A 19,546-nucleotide genomic window follows, 5' to 3' on the forward strand; every position below is an offset into this window, starting at 1 on the left:
TTCTGTTCCCCTGTGAAAATCTGTTCCCCCTCGGTCGGGAGCGCGCATTGCAGCCAGAGAGGTGGATCGGGCGGATCTTATCTTCACGGCGCTTCGGATCGATTTCTCGGTAAAACAACTCATATAATCATGTCAAGGTTGCAACATTCAGTTTAATCGGCAGCTGTTTACAAAATTGTAAAATAAATAAATAGACGAGGTCTTCTTACGCTTTTGCGTTATTTTGTGTTAAACGCCAAGAAAATCGGTCTTTTTCCAACTTTTGTCACTTAAGCCTGACAAATAAAAGCAAGACACCAAACAGTTTTCCAACACGTAGTGTGTATTTATAATTTTGCATTGCTGATATAAGAGGATGGTTGCTGGCTGATAGCAGGGCACAAAAATTAAGACTTCCTGAAAAGATGAGAGTGTAGACTTTCTGGTAAATCCGGTCTAATGTGAAATATGACAGATTAATGGATTGAGGAAATTTCTTGTATACTACATCAAACATAGTTTTTAAAATGCAATTTATTAACCATTATACAACATGCATAAACTAGCACACCACAGCAAACTCAGGAACCTAAGGCAAACACGCAAAGCATTGATAAGTTTTTTTCAGTTTTTGGGCTTCCCACACACTCCTGATGGAACCACTTCAGGCACATGTCACACTGGATCTAGGAAAGAAACCAAAAATATAAGGATTTTTTTTTAGAAAAATATGTCTTTATAATTACAATATACAATCAATCATTTTAGATTCCCTTATATTCCAGCTGCTGGAGGATTCTATCAAAGGTTGTTTATGCAAGATAAAATTAGATAAAACTTGTCCTCTTCATTCAACTTACTAACACAAAGTCTTTGAATTATTCTAAAAAGTTTCTCACCCAGTTCACATCCGTGTCACTTTCCATCTCTCCACAGAAGTGGCACAAGTCTTTTAGGTCATCTGTTAACAACAAAAGTATAAAAATATATATACACACGCACACACACACACACATGATTATACCTGTACAAACAATTTCCTTAAATAAATGTTTTCAGATTCCATGTTAATGTATTAAGTTTGGGCTAAGTACAGATGAAACATACAAATAATAGTAATCATGATAACAATTGTCATAAACACTCAAAATAAGAATATTAATGTTATCCTCACCACTGTTCAGGATAAGTCCAACCTCATGCTGCAGTGGAAACAGGAAAACCCACAACCTCTTTTGCTAGGATTCTTTCTGCAAACTGAAATGTACAGCCTCATTTAATGGCTTTAAATTTAAGTAACAAACAAAGTAATTCACTGTACATGTCTCAAAATGTATATCAAAATCCTAAAGTCAGACATTGTGTGACAACATGTCTGCACCTTCAGTGAAAATACACCACATGATGTACTATCTTGTTGTTTTGGATGCTTGACTGTCACATGTCCAACATGAGACATTGCACCCCTTCTTCCTCATAAATGCCCAGTAAATATAGATATATTAATAAGAACAACTTTATCTGATTTTCACACTTGAGTTAAACTTAAACTTTTAACCACACCTTGTGATTTGCAAACATTTCTGGATGTCTTCTTTTGATTCCCCCAGTGGATTCAAGAACAAAGACTTGTTCTCTTGTGGGTAGATCACCTAGAAAGTGTGCATTCGACACGTTTTCATGTGGTTTTTGTCTATGACATAAGTATGATATAGAATGTTTTAAAAGTTTAAAAAACATTTATTACCACTAAAGTCCAGTGGTGGTGTTGATTCCCAGAATTATTTCATAATTCATTGCGTTCATCTGTGGATAATAAAATAAAAAAGCTCTGGCAGGTTAAGCAGGCCCAGCTGGTTTCACTCTGCCTCTTGATTAGCAGAGTATAAAGCTAGCTGGGAAACTGATTTTCAGGGCCTCTAGGCCAATTGGGCAGCATGTGTGCTGCAGCTTTGTGGTGCTGTGATGGAGGATTTATTGTTTGCTAGAACCCCTGCTTTTTGTTGTTACTAGTGACGGGTAACTGAGGCGTCATGTATCGTTTCGACCCATAGCAAAACTGTATCGATACTGTGTCGATACTGCGTCACTGAATACTGACACCTGCTGGACATTAAAAATCCCTACAGGCAACATAGTTGACAGACTGATTTGATGACCTAGTCTATACAAGAAGATTTAAGTCATTGTATTTTATTGTATATTATATATTGTATTAAGTCATATCTTCAGTTAAATTCAAAACATATTTGATATTCTTCCATACAATCAATAACTAATGTGAACATGTACCAAGTGATGAAAATGTTTGAAAATGAGGATGCTTGTGGATTGCTTTTGTTTTGTTTTTTTCACAAATTTTTATTCAAAAAAAATGTTTTTCCAACATTTTGAAATTTGTTCTGTTACATTTTTTATACACAACTTCTCCTGCTGTAGAAAAAGATTTAGTAATTTCTATAAAATAAGTCATAAAAAGCAACTGAGTAATTTGTAGAATGGCTGTATACCTGAGTTTGTCCTGGGTGTATCTGCGACTTCATTCTGATGCCCTATAATGCCTCAGCATTGAGGAGGTGAATTTATTTAAATAAAACAGATTTTCGTAACACTGTATATTGTTCATATAAAAGAAATTTTTTCTTTTATTTTTATTTTGTACGTAGATCTTTATGAATGTGTTTTACTGGAAATGTCTTATTTATAGCAGGGTTGTCTTTACTTTTCTTTTTTCTGTCTAAAGATTTTTATTTATGGAGGGTAATTTAAGAATAAAATTATGAAATGTATGATTAATTAGGAGAAACATACGCAACAATTAATCTGCAGAACATAAAATGAAAGTAAACAGAGTCAATTTCAGCTGAATTTGGACTCAGATAGATCAAGTAGAAACTGGAAAGAACCGGTTGAAACAACAACGAAGTGATAACCAATGCCTTATTTTCTGACGTAAGAGCAAAAGGGTCCCAAACTACGAAGCCTTTCGTTTGCCTTGAGACTGTTCCATAGTTAATGCTGTACCGTAAAAGATCAAGAATTATTTCGGCAAATGCATCTCGCTGACTGATTTACTTCCTTATAAACAGTTTGGCACGTCAGTGTCATTTCAAAACAGTTCCTGCATCGGTCACGCGACTTTCTGAAAGCAATACGTGCACCGACACGGGGTTTGGTCTCTGGGCTTGACACATGCGCCGACGCATTGGTGTTGCCGGACCCATCACTAGTTGTTACTGTCCCCTTTCTTTTCTTTTAGGTTCTCATTTTCACCTTTCACATTTCTTCAGATCACTCTTAAAGAATAAAACTTGAACTATACCCTCCTGGTTTTGTCTCTTCATTTTTCCCTGGTTTATCTATTGTTACAGGTCCCCTCCAATACTTCTTGACTGCCTTGGGGATGTAACAATTTGGGGGCTCGTCTGGGTTATTTTTTGTTGAGGTGAACTTGTGAGGGAATTTTTTTGTTTGTTGTTTTTTGGTGGGTTGTTGTCCCATTTTCCACAGCTTTCTTTTATTTTGTTAGGTAAGCTGGTCGTTAGTGTGGTAGGGTAGAGGGAGTTACCAGATCTGACGGTCCTATGAGCGGATTGGTCTGTGTGATCTACCTTTTTTTTTTTTGGGAGGAGTTTCTAAGTAGTGTGTTTTTGTAATATGGCATCTTTTGACTTGGCTAGTTTTGTGGATGACCCTTCCACTAGTCAACTGGATCGTTATAGAAAACAAGATCTTTATGAGCTAGCTCGGCATTATAGCATTACATTTTCTAGTGCAATGGTGAAGAAAGAACTTTATGCCACCACACTTAAAAGTTTGACAAGTAGTGGCATTTTAACTGGTCTAGAAGCAACGGATGATTCTAGCTTGAAAGTTGAGGATTCTGGTGATGATGACCCTGTGGTTTCCAAAAAAAGGAGGTGCCAAGTCTCATTAATAGCTTTAGTAATGTGACTCCTAAAGCTAGTAGGCTGGAAGTAAAACCTGTGACATTGCCACAATATGGACCTTTTTCAGAATCACCTGCTGGTTCAAGGATAGAGGCTCAGTTGAGGGTACGTCTTGCTCGCCTTCAGCTGGAAAAAGAGGATCGTGAGCGGGAATTTTAGTGCTGAGGGATACCAGTGGTTCACAATCCTTAATCTTGAGCAATGTGTTGCTTTTTGATGAGAAGTCAGCTTGTGATGCAGGTACCATTGTGAGATGTGTTGGGATGAGTTATTTACCTGCCCCTCTTCATCACGTTCATGGAAAAACACCATTGGTTTCTGGAGTCTTTCCGGTGGCTGTGCGCCCATTTTTTCATCGATAGTGTGCAGTTTATAATGGGAAATGATATAGCAGGAGGGAAAGTTTACCCAATACTGAAAGTGGTAAATAATCCCATGTCTGATTCAGAGCCAAATGTGTTGGTAGATACATTGCCAGAAGTATTCAGTTAGTGTGGTGACTAGAGCTCAAGCACGTAAGAATGAGCAAGATATTAACCTTTCTGACACTATTCAGCTCAGTTACAGCTGAGGATGAAGGATTGCCAGTTGAAGCAAAGGAAGTCAGTAGGGAAAAGGAGTTCCCTGCCAAAGCATCACTACCTGTGACTCAAGTGCTTATTAAAGCACAGACATTTGATCCAATGCTAGTAAAGTGTGTTGTGAAGTCAGACGATGTTAAAGAGAGGAAACAACACTCATTCTTTATTGACCGTGGTGTCTTAATGGTGCTGTACCCATGGTGGCAGATGCCTTATCCCATGTGTATGGTTGATTCTAGTTGGTAGAGGTTGGTGTGCCATTTGGTATTATTTTTTATTTATTTTCTTTCTTCTCAGGACTTGAATTTCATGGGAGGGGGTGTTACAAGCAGTGGTGGCTGCATGTAGGATTTCCCCCCATTTCAGGCTGCTGAGCTCCGGCAGGTTAAGCAGGCCCAGCTGGTTTCACTCTGCCTCTTGATTAGCAGAGTATAAAGCTAGCTGGGAAACTGATTTTTCAGGGCCTTTAGGCCAATTGGGCAGCATGTGTGCTGCAGCTTTGTGGCGCTGTGATAGAGAATTTGTTGTTTGCTAGAAACCCTGCTTTTTGTTGTTACTCTCCCCTTTCTTTTCTTTTTTGGTTCTCATTTTTGCCTTTGAGATTTCTTCCTTTGAGAATAAAACTTCTTTTATTCTTTGAGAGTGAAAAGAATAAAACTTAACTTTACCCTCCTGGGTTTGTCTCTTCATTTTTCCCGGGTTTATCTATTGTTACAGCCCCCCTCGAAGACCTCTAGTCTGCCTTGGGGATGTAACGTCATCAATTCAAAAATACTAAAAACACATGAAAGACTAACATGGAAACACATAGTGAAATGTGTAAGATCTACCTTTAATCTAGGACTTTTTCCGTCCCACATTGCTGTCATTGCAAATGAATCTATGAACGCAGCCTGTTCTGGGTGTTGCAATCCTTCACGACAACAGCCAGAAATGCATTAATAGACTGCAAATGTATTACAAGAAAAAAGATTAGTTAAATACTGTACTGTAACAGCTGTGATATTTCAAAACAATATAGTCATTGTACCTACCTGACTCTCCAGTTCCATGTCAGAACCAATTTTACTAATGTCAAAGTAAGACAACTTGTATACATTCATTTTTGACAGAAGGACAAAGATGTTTTTTCCAGTAAAAGCATCATGCACATCTGATGATGGTGGGGAGTAATGGAAAACAAAAGTTAATAATAAAGGTAGAAGTTTGTTTTACTGACTGAAATTATTCCATTCATTAAAAAGCATATCAGTACAAAAACGTACAGTTTTTGTGAGACACATATGAATGATAATACAAAGTGAAATTTATGTGCTTTGATATATACAAGAATTTAAAATAAAATTTCCATTTCTCTGCTAGAGATTTTCTCTGGGTAGCAGACTGAAGAGGAGTTCTAGGCAGAGTAGAGGGGGGTGAGCAAAATTAGTTTTGCTTCCTTGATTTTTTTCAAACAATGTGGCAGTCGGGGACTCTTTCTAATGCAGATTTTCAGATGGTCAGTGTTTATCTTACGGAATATCACACCATTATCATCTTGAATATCTGAATTTTTGCCTTGGATATTGATGACTGTATATGGTCTGAGAAAACCAGCATCCAACTTCCCACCTTTTCTCTGCTGACTGCGTATGTTCTGCCTCCACACTCGGTCACCAGGTTTAAACACAGTGCCAATGTGTTGTGCTCTGCCCTTTGCTTTCTCTTGATTTTTGGAAACACTGTCACTGACAATGCTCCTCAGGCTTTCTTGTAGTTTCAGGTCCTCTGCCAACTCCTCCACTCCAATGATGTCCTCCACAGCACCGTCAATCTTTCAACACAAAATTAATATTTCAAGTGTCAGTTCAAATCTGTAATTTAGACTGCATAAACTCATCATATTTATGGCATGCTACAGTGAGATATCACAACATATTCTGAAAAAGAGCATATTGACAATGTCTCTTTAAAGGGTTTATGCAATTATATTTACAGAAAATATTCTGAAACCCTTTTCAGAATAAAGACCTTTGTGAATGATACACTTAAAGTAGATGCTTTACATTAATTCATGACGTCATGAATTGCGTAGTCAGGAATCCAAAGTCTTCCTGACTACGCAAAGAAACATAAAACATTTTTGAAGAAACTCAAGTGGTAATTGAAACAAGAGGTGACTGAACACTAGAATTTTGGACTGAAATACAATACCATGAAATGGAAAGATTGACCATAACCCTACCATGAAATGTTCAGGGACTTCCGAGGGATAGTGTGTCTCTCTTCCGAGCAAGAGGAAATATGGGGAATACTGTGTGGTTATTTGCTTTTTGGTGTGAATCCTGAACATCACAGCATTCAAATATTCATCCCAAGTGTGTGGATGGCCATCCACAACCTTACTCAGAGCTCTGGGATACATGAAAGGTGTAATATGTCACACACAACACCCGATTTCTTACAATTTGCCTTATTTTGCAAGTAGTTCAGCAAATACACATCTTGTTTTGTGATCTTTCTTTGAATTTGTATGTATTAGAGATAGTACTCACCTTTGAATGGTCCCATTAATTTTTTCAACCAACCCATTTGTTTGGGGTTGGTAAGAGGAACACAGACTTCGTTTGATATTGAAAATTTTGCACACTTCTTGGTTTATCTGAAAATTTATCAACAAATAGCTCTGGCAAAATAGCCTGCATATTTAAACAATATATCGAACTAAACAGTGTAAAGGAGGACATTCATAGTGTTAAATTTCTCTAAGAGATTGAAAACAAATACTTACAGAATTTACAAATTCTCTTCCTTGGTCTGGCAAAATCTTTTACGGGGCTTCAAACTGATGCACAAACTTAATTATGCATTCTGTAACTTCAGGTGCTGATTTAGTGTTTAGTGGATATGCCTGTGGCCACTTCATAAAATAGTCAATCATGACACAAATATACTTCTGTCCAGATTTGGTTTTGCCCAGTTTTCCAATGAGGTCCATCCCAATTAATTCAAAGGGAAGAGAAACCTTAAATGAAAGAGTTAATACAGGGGACCCCAAAGTTGGGCCACGAGGGCCGGCATCCTGCATGTTTTAGTTCTCTCTCTGGTGGCACCAACAACCTCCTGAGCAGGTCAATGTTCTACTAAGGCCTCTAACGAGCCATCATTTGATCCAGGTGCTTTAAACCAGGGAGAGAACTGAAATATGGAGGAAAAAAGATTTCCTTTTTTCGAGGACCGACGATTAACAAATAAAAAATAATAATAGAACACAGAAAAAATTTTAAAAGCAGTATTTTGTTAAGCTAAAATAATAGCTTCTCAATATACAGTATTGTAAAATTTTTAGTATAATAAATATTACGGTGGCCCTGAGGTGCAAGCCACTACATTAACGAAAGCACTACAACATTAACAAAACGTTAATGTTGTACGTACAAAACGTAAGAGGTATGTCCCAGATATATAACGTATCACAACGGGCCGACCCGCTCAAGCAATAACTTCTGGTTAAAAAGCACTGTCGTCCAATCAGCGATTTCTCAGGTTTCCCTTTCCCTTTTGTTAATGTTGTAGTGGTTTGCACTTCAGGGCCACTGTAAAATATACATTCCTTACTTTATACATCAACTTGTTCAGAATGTAGGCCCTTTGTGAGAACACAAACAAAACAGGACAATCAAACACTGCTGCACACTACCACATGTTCTCACTAAACCTGTTTCTTTTTACTATGAATTACTTCACCTTTATGGGAGTTTACACTGATGGCTGTTTTAGTGCATGGGGACTGGCCTGACAGGATGAGCACTCAGACCTGGGAAGTTAGTGAAAGTCAAAAACCAACAAGAATTTTACACATGCAAAGGTGACATTATTAGACAATTACAGTTTCATATTGGTAAAACAAATAAGACTTACACATTTATTTTCCTAAAATTTAAATCTTGTAGTTGGTATTACGTTTTTCCTTAGTCCAGTGCTCATGTAACATACCCATTTTTTGATGTCCATAGACATTCCTGGCCAATAAAATCTCCTTGAGATGGCATCTGTTGTTTTTATTTGTCCACAATGTGCACCTGTAGGGCTGGCATGTAAGTCAGCTAATATAGCTGACAGCTTATTAACAGTGAAGTGCTAAAAGCTAAAGTATGCTGCCAGAGATATGTACAGAAATTATAGGTTCATACGCAAGGAAAAGAATTAGTCTGACATTATCATGTAATTAGCACAGATTATCATTGGTTAAATAAAAATCTTGTACAGATATGTCAAATAATGCAAGAAAATATTTAATGCGGAACATATTTGATCAACGACGCACATAGAGAAATCCTTTATAAAGCTTCAGGAGCTGAGTGAAGCTGACGCCCCACCCACGTCAAAAAATTCAGCAAATAGTCTGAATGGTTAGTGCTCCTTTTGTGAAGGTTTGTCCCGTTAAAATTTTTGTTTGTGCGGCTTTGGTTTCTGAAATATTAAAAATAATTTTTTAGGTCATCCAGATTTCACCATCCCCCCATATTTCTCCAAAACAAATCAAGGCGGGTTGAGCCACGTACCGGCTTTCTTTTATTGGGAGAGATTGAGGATGCAGATAATCAAGTTCTGTCAGAAGGAAAGATATTCTGAAGAAATCTCCTGTCTCCAAAAGGAAAGAACCTCCAACGAAGTAGTCACATATACAAGTTAAATTCTGTTCTGGTGGATAATGTGCTGCGTGTTGGAGGACATCTGAGCAGGGCTGTCATGTCTGAAGATACTAAACATCCTATTATTGTTGCTGAAGATCTTCAAATTGCTTATTTTATTCTCTAATACATCTATAAAGAGGTGGATCATGGCGGTAGCTCCATCAGAAATATTGGATTCCTGCTGCTGGTGCATTGATTAGAAAAATCATGTCAAGGTGTGTGATCTGCAGACGGCTTCATGGAGCTGCAGGCCAGCAACAAATGGCTGACCTGCCTGAAAGCAGAGTAACCCCTGAAATCTCCCCTTTAGTTTTGTTGAAGTGGACTATTTTGGTCCATTTGAAGTGAAGCGTGGGAGAAGTCTTGTGAAGGCATATGTAGTTATCTTCTCATGTTTGGCGATCACAGCAGTACCTATTGAGGTTGCCTCATCTCTTGACACAGACTCTTTCATTAACGCCTTACGACGTTTCATTGCAAGGAGAGGCCAAGTACAAGAGCTGTGGCCCAACTTTGTGGGCGCCGAGCGTGAACTGAGACGAGCTATCAAAGATTGGAATCAGGAAAAGATCTTTGATGCGCTGTCACTGAAGGGAGTGAAGTGGATCTTCAATCCTCCAGCTGGGTCGCACCATGGTGGAGAATGGGAGAGATTAGTTATCTGTCAGTTCTTTATATTTCTTGTTAAACGCAACAAATTAATTTCTTCTTTTTTTGAGTTACCAGTTTCCACAGAGGAGCTCCAGCTGATTGCTGTCCTTATATAGTTGACAAACCTCCTCAGTGGGTCATTCCATTTGTTTGCCAGGGGAAGGGGAAATTTGATCTTTAATTTATGTTGACCTCAGTTTTGTGTCCAATTCATCATTTTTGAACTATTTTTTTATTTTTTTGTAATAGATTAAGAATATATTTTGGAATCCATTCAACGTCTCTCTGGCTGGTCTGTGTAAAACCCTCACACTGTTAGGATTCAGTTTTGTGTGAGTGCTCTTCCTATAGACAATCTTCGTGGATGAGTTCTGGCAGGCTGACACACCTGCAGCTGATTCCAGCAATCGGCTGCTGGATTCTTAAGAAGCAGTGGGGCAGTCATTCATCACTCAATGGTCCCACTTGTTGGTCAGAGTCAAACCTCAAGTTCATGTCACTGTTGATTTAATGAGTCATCAAGTTAATCCTGTTTTGCCATCTCTCAGATCCCGATTAGCCGTTTGAATCAAGCCAGGAGCCACATCCAGCCAAGCTCGCATCAGCAACTGTGCCTTTCCAACCAGACACCACAGCCTGCTGCTCGTTTCCCTGCTACCCTCTCAGAGCCTCTGCACTTCCTGGATCCTTTTCTCTCCCTCAGCGCCCCTCCATCTGAGAAACTAACCTAAACCGGCCAGCCACTCCCAATCCTGGAGGGCTAATCTGGAAAATATCATATTCCAGATTTACTGTTAATAAATCATTGAATCAAGATCTTGCGGCCTTTTGTGTGAACCTGCATGTGGAGGAAGAAACTCAAATCCAACATGACACACACAACCAAAGCTTGAAAATACACCTAGACACGTCTCAGCAAAAAGCAAGCACATTTAAAAATGAATCAGAGGCCTCTAAAGTTGAGTTTACATTTTGCCACTGAGTGATAACAATTTGCCACAACTCAAACAAAAATGTAGCAAAAAATAAATAATTAGGGAAAAAGTACAGATTGAATTACATTGAAGTATAAGATCTATACAAATTTTTTGGTCTCCTGATCTATATGTCTTTGGTTTCACTGCCCAGTCTTCAGGACTATTGGAAGCAAAACAATTTTTTTTGTCTGTGCCTCTTCCTCAAAAAGTGATGTTCAGATCAATATTTCAGAACATTCACCTTAGTGATCCAGAGGAAGACGAACAGAATGATAAAAAGGAACACCTGGACATGACAAGCTGTTTAGAATCAGGCCTCTGTACGATGAGATCCTCTTTGCCTCCCAGGCTTATTTCCACCCAAGAATAGACCTGGCTGTGGATGAAAGAATGGTGGGAACTAAAGCAAAAACTGCCATCACTCAGTACATGAAGGACAAATTGACAAAGTGGGGAGTGAAAATTTTTGTTTTGGCAGAATCAACCAGTTGTTGCACCATTACATTCAGGATTTACACTGGCAAAACTCAAACCCTATTTAGGGTGAGCACCCAAAAAGTGTACATTTAGGAGCAAAAAGGGCCCCTTTTTGAAAAAGTCTGGAGGACACGGGGCATGGCTCAAGCCATTGTTCAAAAAGTACAGGAAACATTGTATTTACACACATAAAATATTGCAAGTTATTAACTTTGCTTGTATTTGAAATTCTTAAAACAAGGTTATTCAATTGTTAAACAACACTGTTACAATATATTTACACTACTTTATTGGTTCTACTCTCCCTCTTCAACATATTACAGCCACAATTTAACTTGGTCTGGAAATGACACCATTTCTATGAAAACTAAATAATGTAAATCAACTGAGCTACAACAAAAGGAACATTCAAAAATGTACATAATATTTTAAGAACACATTTTATCCTCACATAATAATGCTGTGAAGCATTATGAATGCTTGACAGCTTTCTTAATGATCACCTTTTAAAACAGCAGAAATGTCAAGTTTACAAGAAAAGGAAACATAATTCTAAATGTTAGCAGCTTCCAGAAATGTCAAACATTAATTAGAAATTTAAATTCAGATTTAAAACATGTGGAAGTTTTTTCATTGCAGGTGACACAAAACTACCTTTTAGCTTAAAAAAAAAAAGATGTTTAGAGAAATAGGAGCCAACACAAACAGGTAATGTCCAGTGATTGAGAAAAACTGCCCAACATTTCAATTAAATCTGAATCATGAATGAAAGGAAAACACCAAGAGAGAAACACAACATCCTGACATTCAGGACTGGAAACAAATAGAATAACAGCATGTAGATCCTGGAATAATACCAGCTTCCATCTTTAAAGGACTGGAAGAAGAAGAAGTTTTCAAGGAATTATTTAGAAGAGTTTAAAAAAACAACAGAATCCATAAATCTGAAAAATGTCTTTCTGAGTGAAAGAGAAAAATAGAGACTGAACTATTTGTTCAAGAGTGACAATGTTCCTCTGACAGGAGGAGACTCTTTAGGCTCAACTCAGCATAGCAACACTGAGGAATAAACACTGAACCAAAATCCAGGAAACAGAGGTTCAGTGAATGTGGTGTTGAAGGTGTGGAGGTGGATCAATGAGTCAGAGGAAACACTGTAGAAGGACAGAATGCCAGCAGGCCAGTCCACATACACTGCTACTCTGTTAGAGACAGAGGAAGAGGAGGAGGAAATGTTGGTTGCTTTGTTATTGTGACAGGCAGTATAACCACCTTTAAAGCATCTCAGACACCAAGACTGATCATTCCATCCAAACCAACAGTCTCTTTTCCTCTTGATTCTTCTGTAACTCACTGATATGTCAACATTTCCTCTCCTCTCAACTTCCCAGTAACAGCGACCAGTCAGACCAGTTCTACACAGTAATTGAGCAGGATCAAATCTGTCTGGATGATCAGGATATGACTGAAGCTCCTTCAAACGTGTCACCTTCCTGTTGTCCTCAGACAGTTTGAGGCTGATGTTCACTGTGTTTGTGTCAATGGTGAGTTCACAAGAATCTGATGGAGAGAGCAAACACAATCCAGCTGCAATTATTGATTATTTATTGACACTTTGATGATGACTCTAGAATGAGTGATGTGATGTTTGAAGATGGTTGAATATGAACTGCTTTGTTGTCATGAATCAAATGAAACAAACACTTACACTTCCTCAGACCTGGTGTCAGCCATTGGACTCCAGCAGGCTCCATCCTGAAAGGAAGAGGGAGATCAGACAATCTGATATGTCTATCAGTCTCTTTCAGTATGTAAATATAGACATTACATGTCTCCCACACTGAGGAAGAAACAGTATAACATTTGAACACGTCCACTTTTAAAAATCCAAAAAAAGAAAGAAGGTTTGAGAGCATACAGACATCTGGGCTATGATGATGGTGATGATGATGATGAAAACATTTCAAACTGCAATGAATGTAGTAAGGACAGTTGGTGATTTGTGTTACAGCTGTAACACAAATCATTTCTCCAAATATAGGGAAATGTCCAATAGAGAGGAGAAAGGAAATCCCTCAGTAACAACCTGAGGAAACAAACTGACACTTAAAAATACATCAAGAAACTAAGGAAACATTTTTGGACGCTCCAACTGATTTATTAATCACCATTAAAACACAATACCTGGATATCTAGTTCATCCACACTCCCACAAAAATTCAGTAAAGAGTTAGGTAACTTCTATATGTCTAGAGGACATAGAAGATCTCAGCTCCGTTAAGGAGCTGACCTGCCTTCAAACTGATTCAGTGTCAAAGAAATCAGACTAAAATGTAGGATTGTCACGCTGCTGTAATAAGACAGACCAAAAAGAAATCTTGAAGTTTTTCTCCTGTTCAGCTCTACGTACTAGTACTGGCCAAATTAAGCTTCATGAAGCAAGAACATTTTCACAGCCCTTTCCTCTGCCCAAAGGTTCACTGCTCATTAGTGACATCTGCTGCTGAAACTGTGACAGCCTTGTCACTCAGATCATATTTCCAAAAATTAGTAATTGCAATATTGTCACAAAGTTTTTGTCAAACTTATGCTTAGTAACAGTAGAGTCAATTAAATCCTATTTAACGGTAATATTTTTAGTTATTAAATTTATCTGTAGACAAACTAATCTTGCTATCTTGATTGTCAACAGTTGAGTTTTGTTTTCTTTTATGTCATATACCGATTTGACAATAAAGACGTTTGATGTTTTAGTATCTTAGGAGTGTAGTGCTTGTTAGGGCAGGCCGTATTCTTTGTATTGTGACTTTCTTTGCTAAGTTCTCATTTCTTGGATTTCTAACTGGCTGTGATCCCTTATATTTAGCTACGTGCAGAATTTTACTCTTGCGACAACTTTAAGTGTGTTTTCACCTGTGCAAGACTGATGCATTTTTGCTTATCAAACTATAAATAATAGTGGAAATTTCCATAAGGTGAGAAATTGGGAGGTGAAGGGGTTAATTATTTTTATTTAAAAAGAATCTTATTGTGAGCAGTCATCTCAAAGTATTCCTAGATGTCAAAGATTTTCTTCTTGCAATCAACCACGTTTATTTGTGTAATGCAGTTCAAAGTGCTTTGCATCACAAAAACACAAAAATCTAAAGTCATTAAAAAACACAATAATCAACAATTGAGAAAACCAGTAATAAACATTACATTTTGATGAATACCATCATCAAAATCATCAATACACATCAAATAGGTTAGTCAATGTTCCTTTTATTTTGGCCACTGCTGATGGCAAATACTCTCCTCAGATGCTCTGATGAAATTACATAAAACAACCCATGAAGCAGCACGGTTCATCACACTTTTATCTTGAAACCGTCATGCAAAATGAAGCAGTCATGTGTCTCATGTAATCCGAGGCATCTTTAGTTGTCAGTCAAACGATTGACAACATTGGATCAGTCCAACTTCGTTAATTTTCCATCAGCTTCAGATTCTCACAAGTACATATCAATAGTGACTCTCACCATTTGATCTCATCAAGATCAAATTAGTGATCTTTGTTGTTCTCCAAGGTGTGTTCCTTCCTGCTAACAAGTTTCAGAAACCGCAACTGGCCTGCAACTCTCAACAAGAAGTGATTCCAGTTTGTGGTTCAGCTCACATAGCATTTGAGTCTGAGCATTCAGAGCTCGGCATACTAAATCAGATTTGTTTAGTTGCTTTGTGATCCTTTTTTAGACTCAAGTTTCTGTCAGAGATTAATTATGTTTGTTTAAATGCTTGCAATAGATGCTTTTATTACATCCCTGTAATATTACTGTAAGTCTCTCTGTGTTAATCAGTTATGCCTTGATTGACTGCAGTTGGTCCAGAATGTTGCAGTTTGTCTTCTGACATGATCTCCAAGTCGTATATCTCTGACTTATCCAAATCTCTTTAGATCTAGCAATATTTGCTTTTAGCTGAACCAAGGTCTAGGCTGGTTTATATATGTGATCTAACGTTTAGAGTTATAGACTCTAAACTGTTGAATTAACTACACCTACACAACAGACACAACTCTGTTTTACTTTGCTCACTTTTTCTGTCCATAACTTTGGAAAATATTGCATCCGTGTTTTAAATTAGATTAAACTCTAAATTGCACTATGGTCTTCTGTTTAAATCAACTCCCTACAGTAATGAGATATAAAATGGTCATCTTGTTAGTTATTTTTAACATGTTAATTTATTATCAAATTCACTTTAAAGTTAGAAATTAATTCTTCCTCCTCTACCAGAGGCATGTGCAAGAGTTTCCTCCATACCTGAGAGCTTTCAGTTTCCAATGTGGATCCTTCAGTGCAGCTGACAGCAGCTTCACTCCTGAGTCTCCTGGATGATTGTAGCTCAGGTCCAACTCGTTCAGATGGGAGGGGTTAGAGGTCAGAGCAGAGGCCAGAGAAGCACAACCTTCCTCTGAGATCAGGCAGCCTGACAAGCTGCAGAAACAAAAGGTTTTGTATCTATTTTGCTATTTTTTGCAACTTGTGTTTATTACCTGTTTGTAAGTTTTCTGCAGTTGATTTAAAATTCTTTTGCAAATTTCACAGAAAGCACTCAGCTTAAACAGTCACTGCATTTTCATAGGAAATTTTATTTTTCCTATTGGAAATAACATTGATATCATCTTTAATAGCTGATAATGAACAGAAACTGAGAACACTTACCTGAGAGTTTCTAATTTGCAGTTTGGATTCCTCAGTCCAGCAGAGAGAAGCTTCACTCCTGAATCCTTCAGGTTGTTGTTACTCAGGTCCAGTTCTCTGAGACTGGAGGACTGGGAGCTGAGAACTGAGGACAGAGCTTCACAGCTTTTCTCTGAGAGGTTACAGACACTCAGTCTGAGGAGATCAAGAGAGAAATTGTCATTAAGTAATTCATCAAAAACCAATGTTCTCCTTGGAAAGATTGTTGGAACTGCTTTATGTTACACATCTTTATGTTGCCTTTTTTGTGAACTGGTTAATTATAAAAGAATTAAAACTACAAAAATCAATACTTACCACTCCATTAGCAGATTTCTCACTATCAAAAATAAATGCAGTAACAATTTGCATACTTACAGAGCTTTGTTGGAGGCTTTAACCACTGGCAGCAGTCTCAGAAGAACCCCCTCTGAAGCAGAGTATTTCTTCAGATCAAATACATCCAGATCTTCTCCTGATGAAACTAAGATGAAACCCAGAGCTGACCACTGAGCAGGAGACAGTTCATCTGTGGAGAGACGTCCTGACCTCAGAGACTGTTGGATCTCCTCCATTAGAGAACGATCATTCAGTTCATTCAGACAGTGGAACAGATTGATGCTTTTCTCTGCTGACACATTCTCACTAATCTTCTCCTTGATGTACTGAACTGTTTCCTGATTGGTCTGTGAGCTACTTTCTGTCAGTGTCAGCAGACCTTGTAGGAGTCTCTGATTGGTCTGCAGTGAAAGTCCCAAGAGGAAGCGTAGGAATAAGTCCAGGTGTCCATTTGGACTTTGCAAGGCCTGATCAACAGCTCTCTGGTAGAGGGACTTTGTTTCTAAAATCTTATATTTCAAAGACATTGTAGATGTTTGTGTTTCTTCCATCAGGTTGACCCCAGAGTTGTTAAAGGTCAGATGAACATGAAGAGCAGCCAGAAACTCCTGAACACTCAGATGGACGAAGCAGAACACCTTGTCCTGGTACAGCCCTCTTTCCTCTTTAAAGATCTGTGTGAACACTCCTGAATACACTGAGGCTGCTCTGATATCGATGCCACACTCTGTCAGGTCTGATTCATAGAAGATCAGGTTTCCTTTCTTCAGCTGATCAAAAGCCAGTTTTCCCAGAGACTCAATCGTCTTCCTGCTCTCTGGGCTCCAATGTGGATCTGTTTCAGCTCCTCCCTCATACTTCACCTTCTTCATTTTGGTCTGAACCACCAGGAAGTGGATGTACATCTCAGTAAGGGTTCTGGGCAGCTCTCCTCCCTCACTGGTTTCCATCACATCCTCCAGAATTGTAGCAGTGATCCAGCAGAAGACTGGGATGTGGCACATGATGTGGAGGCTTCGTGATGTCTTCATGTGGGAGATGATCCTGTTGGCCTGCTCCTTATCTCTGATTCTCTTCCTGAAGTACTCCTCCTTCTGTGGGTCATTGAACCCTCTGACCTCTGTCACCATGTCAACACACTGAGGAGGGATCTGATTGGCTGCTGCAGGTCGTGTGGTTATCCAGAGGAGAGCAGAGGGAAGCAGTTTCCCCCTGATGAGGTTTGTCAGCAGAACATCCACTGAGGTGGACTCTGTAGCATCAGTCAGGATCTCCTTGTTGTGGAAGTCCAGAGGAAGTCGACTCTCATCCAAGCCATCAAAGATGAACAGAACCTGGAAGTGTTCAAAGCTGCAGATTTCTTTGGTTTCAGTAAAGAAGTGATGAACAAGTTCCACCAAGCTGAACTTTTTCTCTTTCAGCACATTCAGCTCTCTGAAGGTGAATGGAAATATGAACTGGATGTTCTGGTGGGCTTTGTCTTCAGCCCAGTCCAGAGTGAACTTCTGTGTTAAGACTGTTTTCCCAATGCCAGCCACTCCCTTTGTCATCACTGTTCTGATTGGTTGATCTCTTCCAGGTGGGATTTTAAAGATGTCTTCTTGTTTGATTATTGTTTCTTCTCTATGTGGTTTCCTGGATGCTGTTTCAATCTGTCTGATCTCATGTTCATCATTGACCCCTCCAGTTCCTCCCTCTGTGATGTAGAGCTCTGTGTAGATTTGGTTCAGATGGGTTGGACTTCCTGCTTTAGCAATCCCCTCAAACACAGACTTGATCTCCAGTTCATCTGCCTCTCTGATCTGCTCTTCCTCTGACAAATAGTATGAAGGACACATCAGACTGAAATCATGGAACAAAACATCAAAGCCATGTTACACAGATTTGTCTACAAGTTGCAGCATGGAGATGACTGTTAACAGAATCCATGGAAAAGCAGCAGTTGTACATGTGCAGACCATAAATATGGAGTCCAGCTGTGTTTGGTGCTGCTGGCTGGGAACTTCTGAGCTCTGCAGGTCCACTCTGTGGAGGAATCAGGAGGAATTAGGACGTCTATAAATATTAACCTGACAGTTTTCACAGATGAAATCTCCAAGAGTGTCACAGTAAAGCATCAAATGAACACATTACAAGGAAGTTAAGAGGAGGAAGATGAAATGAAAGGATGAAAACCTGCAACACCAGAATAATATAGTTGTGAATATATAGTTGTGAATATCTCAGTGCTAACTGGGAGGAAGCTGGGTTTCTGTTCTTGGTTCCTGAACGTGGCCTGGCCTTTGTGAAACTAATAAAGCTAGTATGAACTGATGGCACATCATTTGCAAAAGCCATAAATATGGAGTCCCAGAAATTCTGTCCATAAATGTTACAAAGGGCAATCTTAGCGGAATTCAACTCTCAATGGAAACTAGCCTGACTTACTCCTGGCAATGCGGACCAACCTTTTACACCGGTTATACAGAGACTTAACAGTCCACATCAAAGGGCCTGAACACATACATTACAAGGAAGTCTAAGAAGAGGATATGTTCAACTGAAAGTCCTCAACACAGTGATTGTGCAAACTCCCTTACACCCTCCAGGACTCTCCACACAGAAATGTGGAAAAAAGAGCTGAGCTCAGGTTAAACACATGTTAGAATGAAAACATTTCAGACCTACTCAGTTCACAGAGATACATCAGTTAGATATAGCTCACCTCTCTGATGGTGGATGTCCAGGAGATTTAAAGTCAATGAAGTCTTCCATTGACCAATCACTCTTGAAGGACACACAGCTGGGTTCTGGTTTGAGGCTATGATAGATTATGACAGAAAAAAAAAAACTAGGATTAAAACACACCTGCTTCTGTCCATTACTAGCCAATATTTACATTATACACCCATAAGAGTAGGAACCTGGTTGAACGATGGTACAAACTGTCTCCAAGTTAAATAATGATTTCATGTTAATTGCCTCTTCAGGTTTGCTGTAGGAGAACTCTGGGTAAAAACAGGGATCTACAAAGATAACAGAGGTTCTGCTACATTTGATTGATTTTCACTAGATCCTATCAGTACCTCCACAGAGTGAGTTGTATTCAGTCAGAAAATCAATATAAATATTGTTCCATAAATGTCTGATCATTCATCATTCTTTAACTGCTGAAAGATGTTGAACTCATGTTGGTCATCAAGATGCAGGAAA

At 38.6% G+C, this 19,546-nt stretch overlaps 1 protein-coding gene across 1 annotated transcript; it reads right to left on the reverse strand.

Annotated features, from left to right (window-relative positions):
- Positions 1–10,794: 10,794 nt before the first annotated feature.
- On the reverse strand, positions 10,795–18,192 carry LOC122842739 (NLR family CARD domain-containing protein 3-like). Its single transcript, XM_044136880.1, has 5 exons — positions 16,394–18,192; positions 15,998–16,171; positions 15,596–15,769; positions 13,000–13,046; positions 10,795–12,851 (listed from the first exon to the last, which is right to left on the reverse strand). The coding sequence occupies exons 1-5, from the start codon at positions 18,190–18,192 to the stop codon at positions 12,337–12,339; spliced, it is 2,709 nt and encodes a 902-aa protein (XP_043992815.1). The 3' UTR covers positions 10,795–12,336.
- Positions 18,193–19,546: the final 1,354 nt, after the last annotated feature.

The sequence above is a fragment of the Gambusia affinis genome, linkage group LG13, assembly GCF_019740435.1.
Source record: "Gambusia affinis linkage group LG13, SWU_Gaff_1.0, whole genome shotgun sequence".
Classification (NCBI taxonomy): Eukaryota; Metazoa; Chordata; class Actinopteri; order Cyprinodontiformes; family Poeciliidae; genus Gambusia; species Gambusia affinis.

Bases quoted from the DNA above. Each gene is read 5' to 3' on its own strand.
- LOC122842739 (XM_044136880.1), bottom strand. From the start codon at position 18,192: ATGTGTCCTTCATACTATTTGTCAGAGGAAGAGCAGATCAGAGAGGCA. The intron at 15,770-15,997 runs GTAAGTGTTCTC...TTGTTTCTGCAG, and splicing joins TGCAAATTAGAAACTCTCAG to CTTGTCAGGCTGCCTGATCT. The intron at 13,047-15,595 runs GTATGGAGGAAA...TCTTCCTTTCAG, and splicing joins TGGAAACTGAAAGCTCTCAG to GATGGAGCCTGCTGGAGTCC.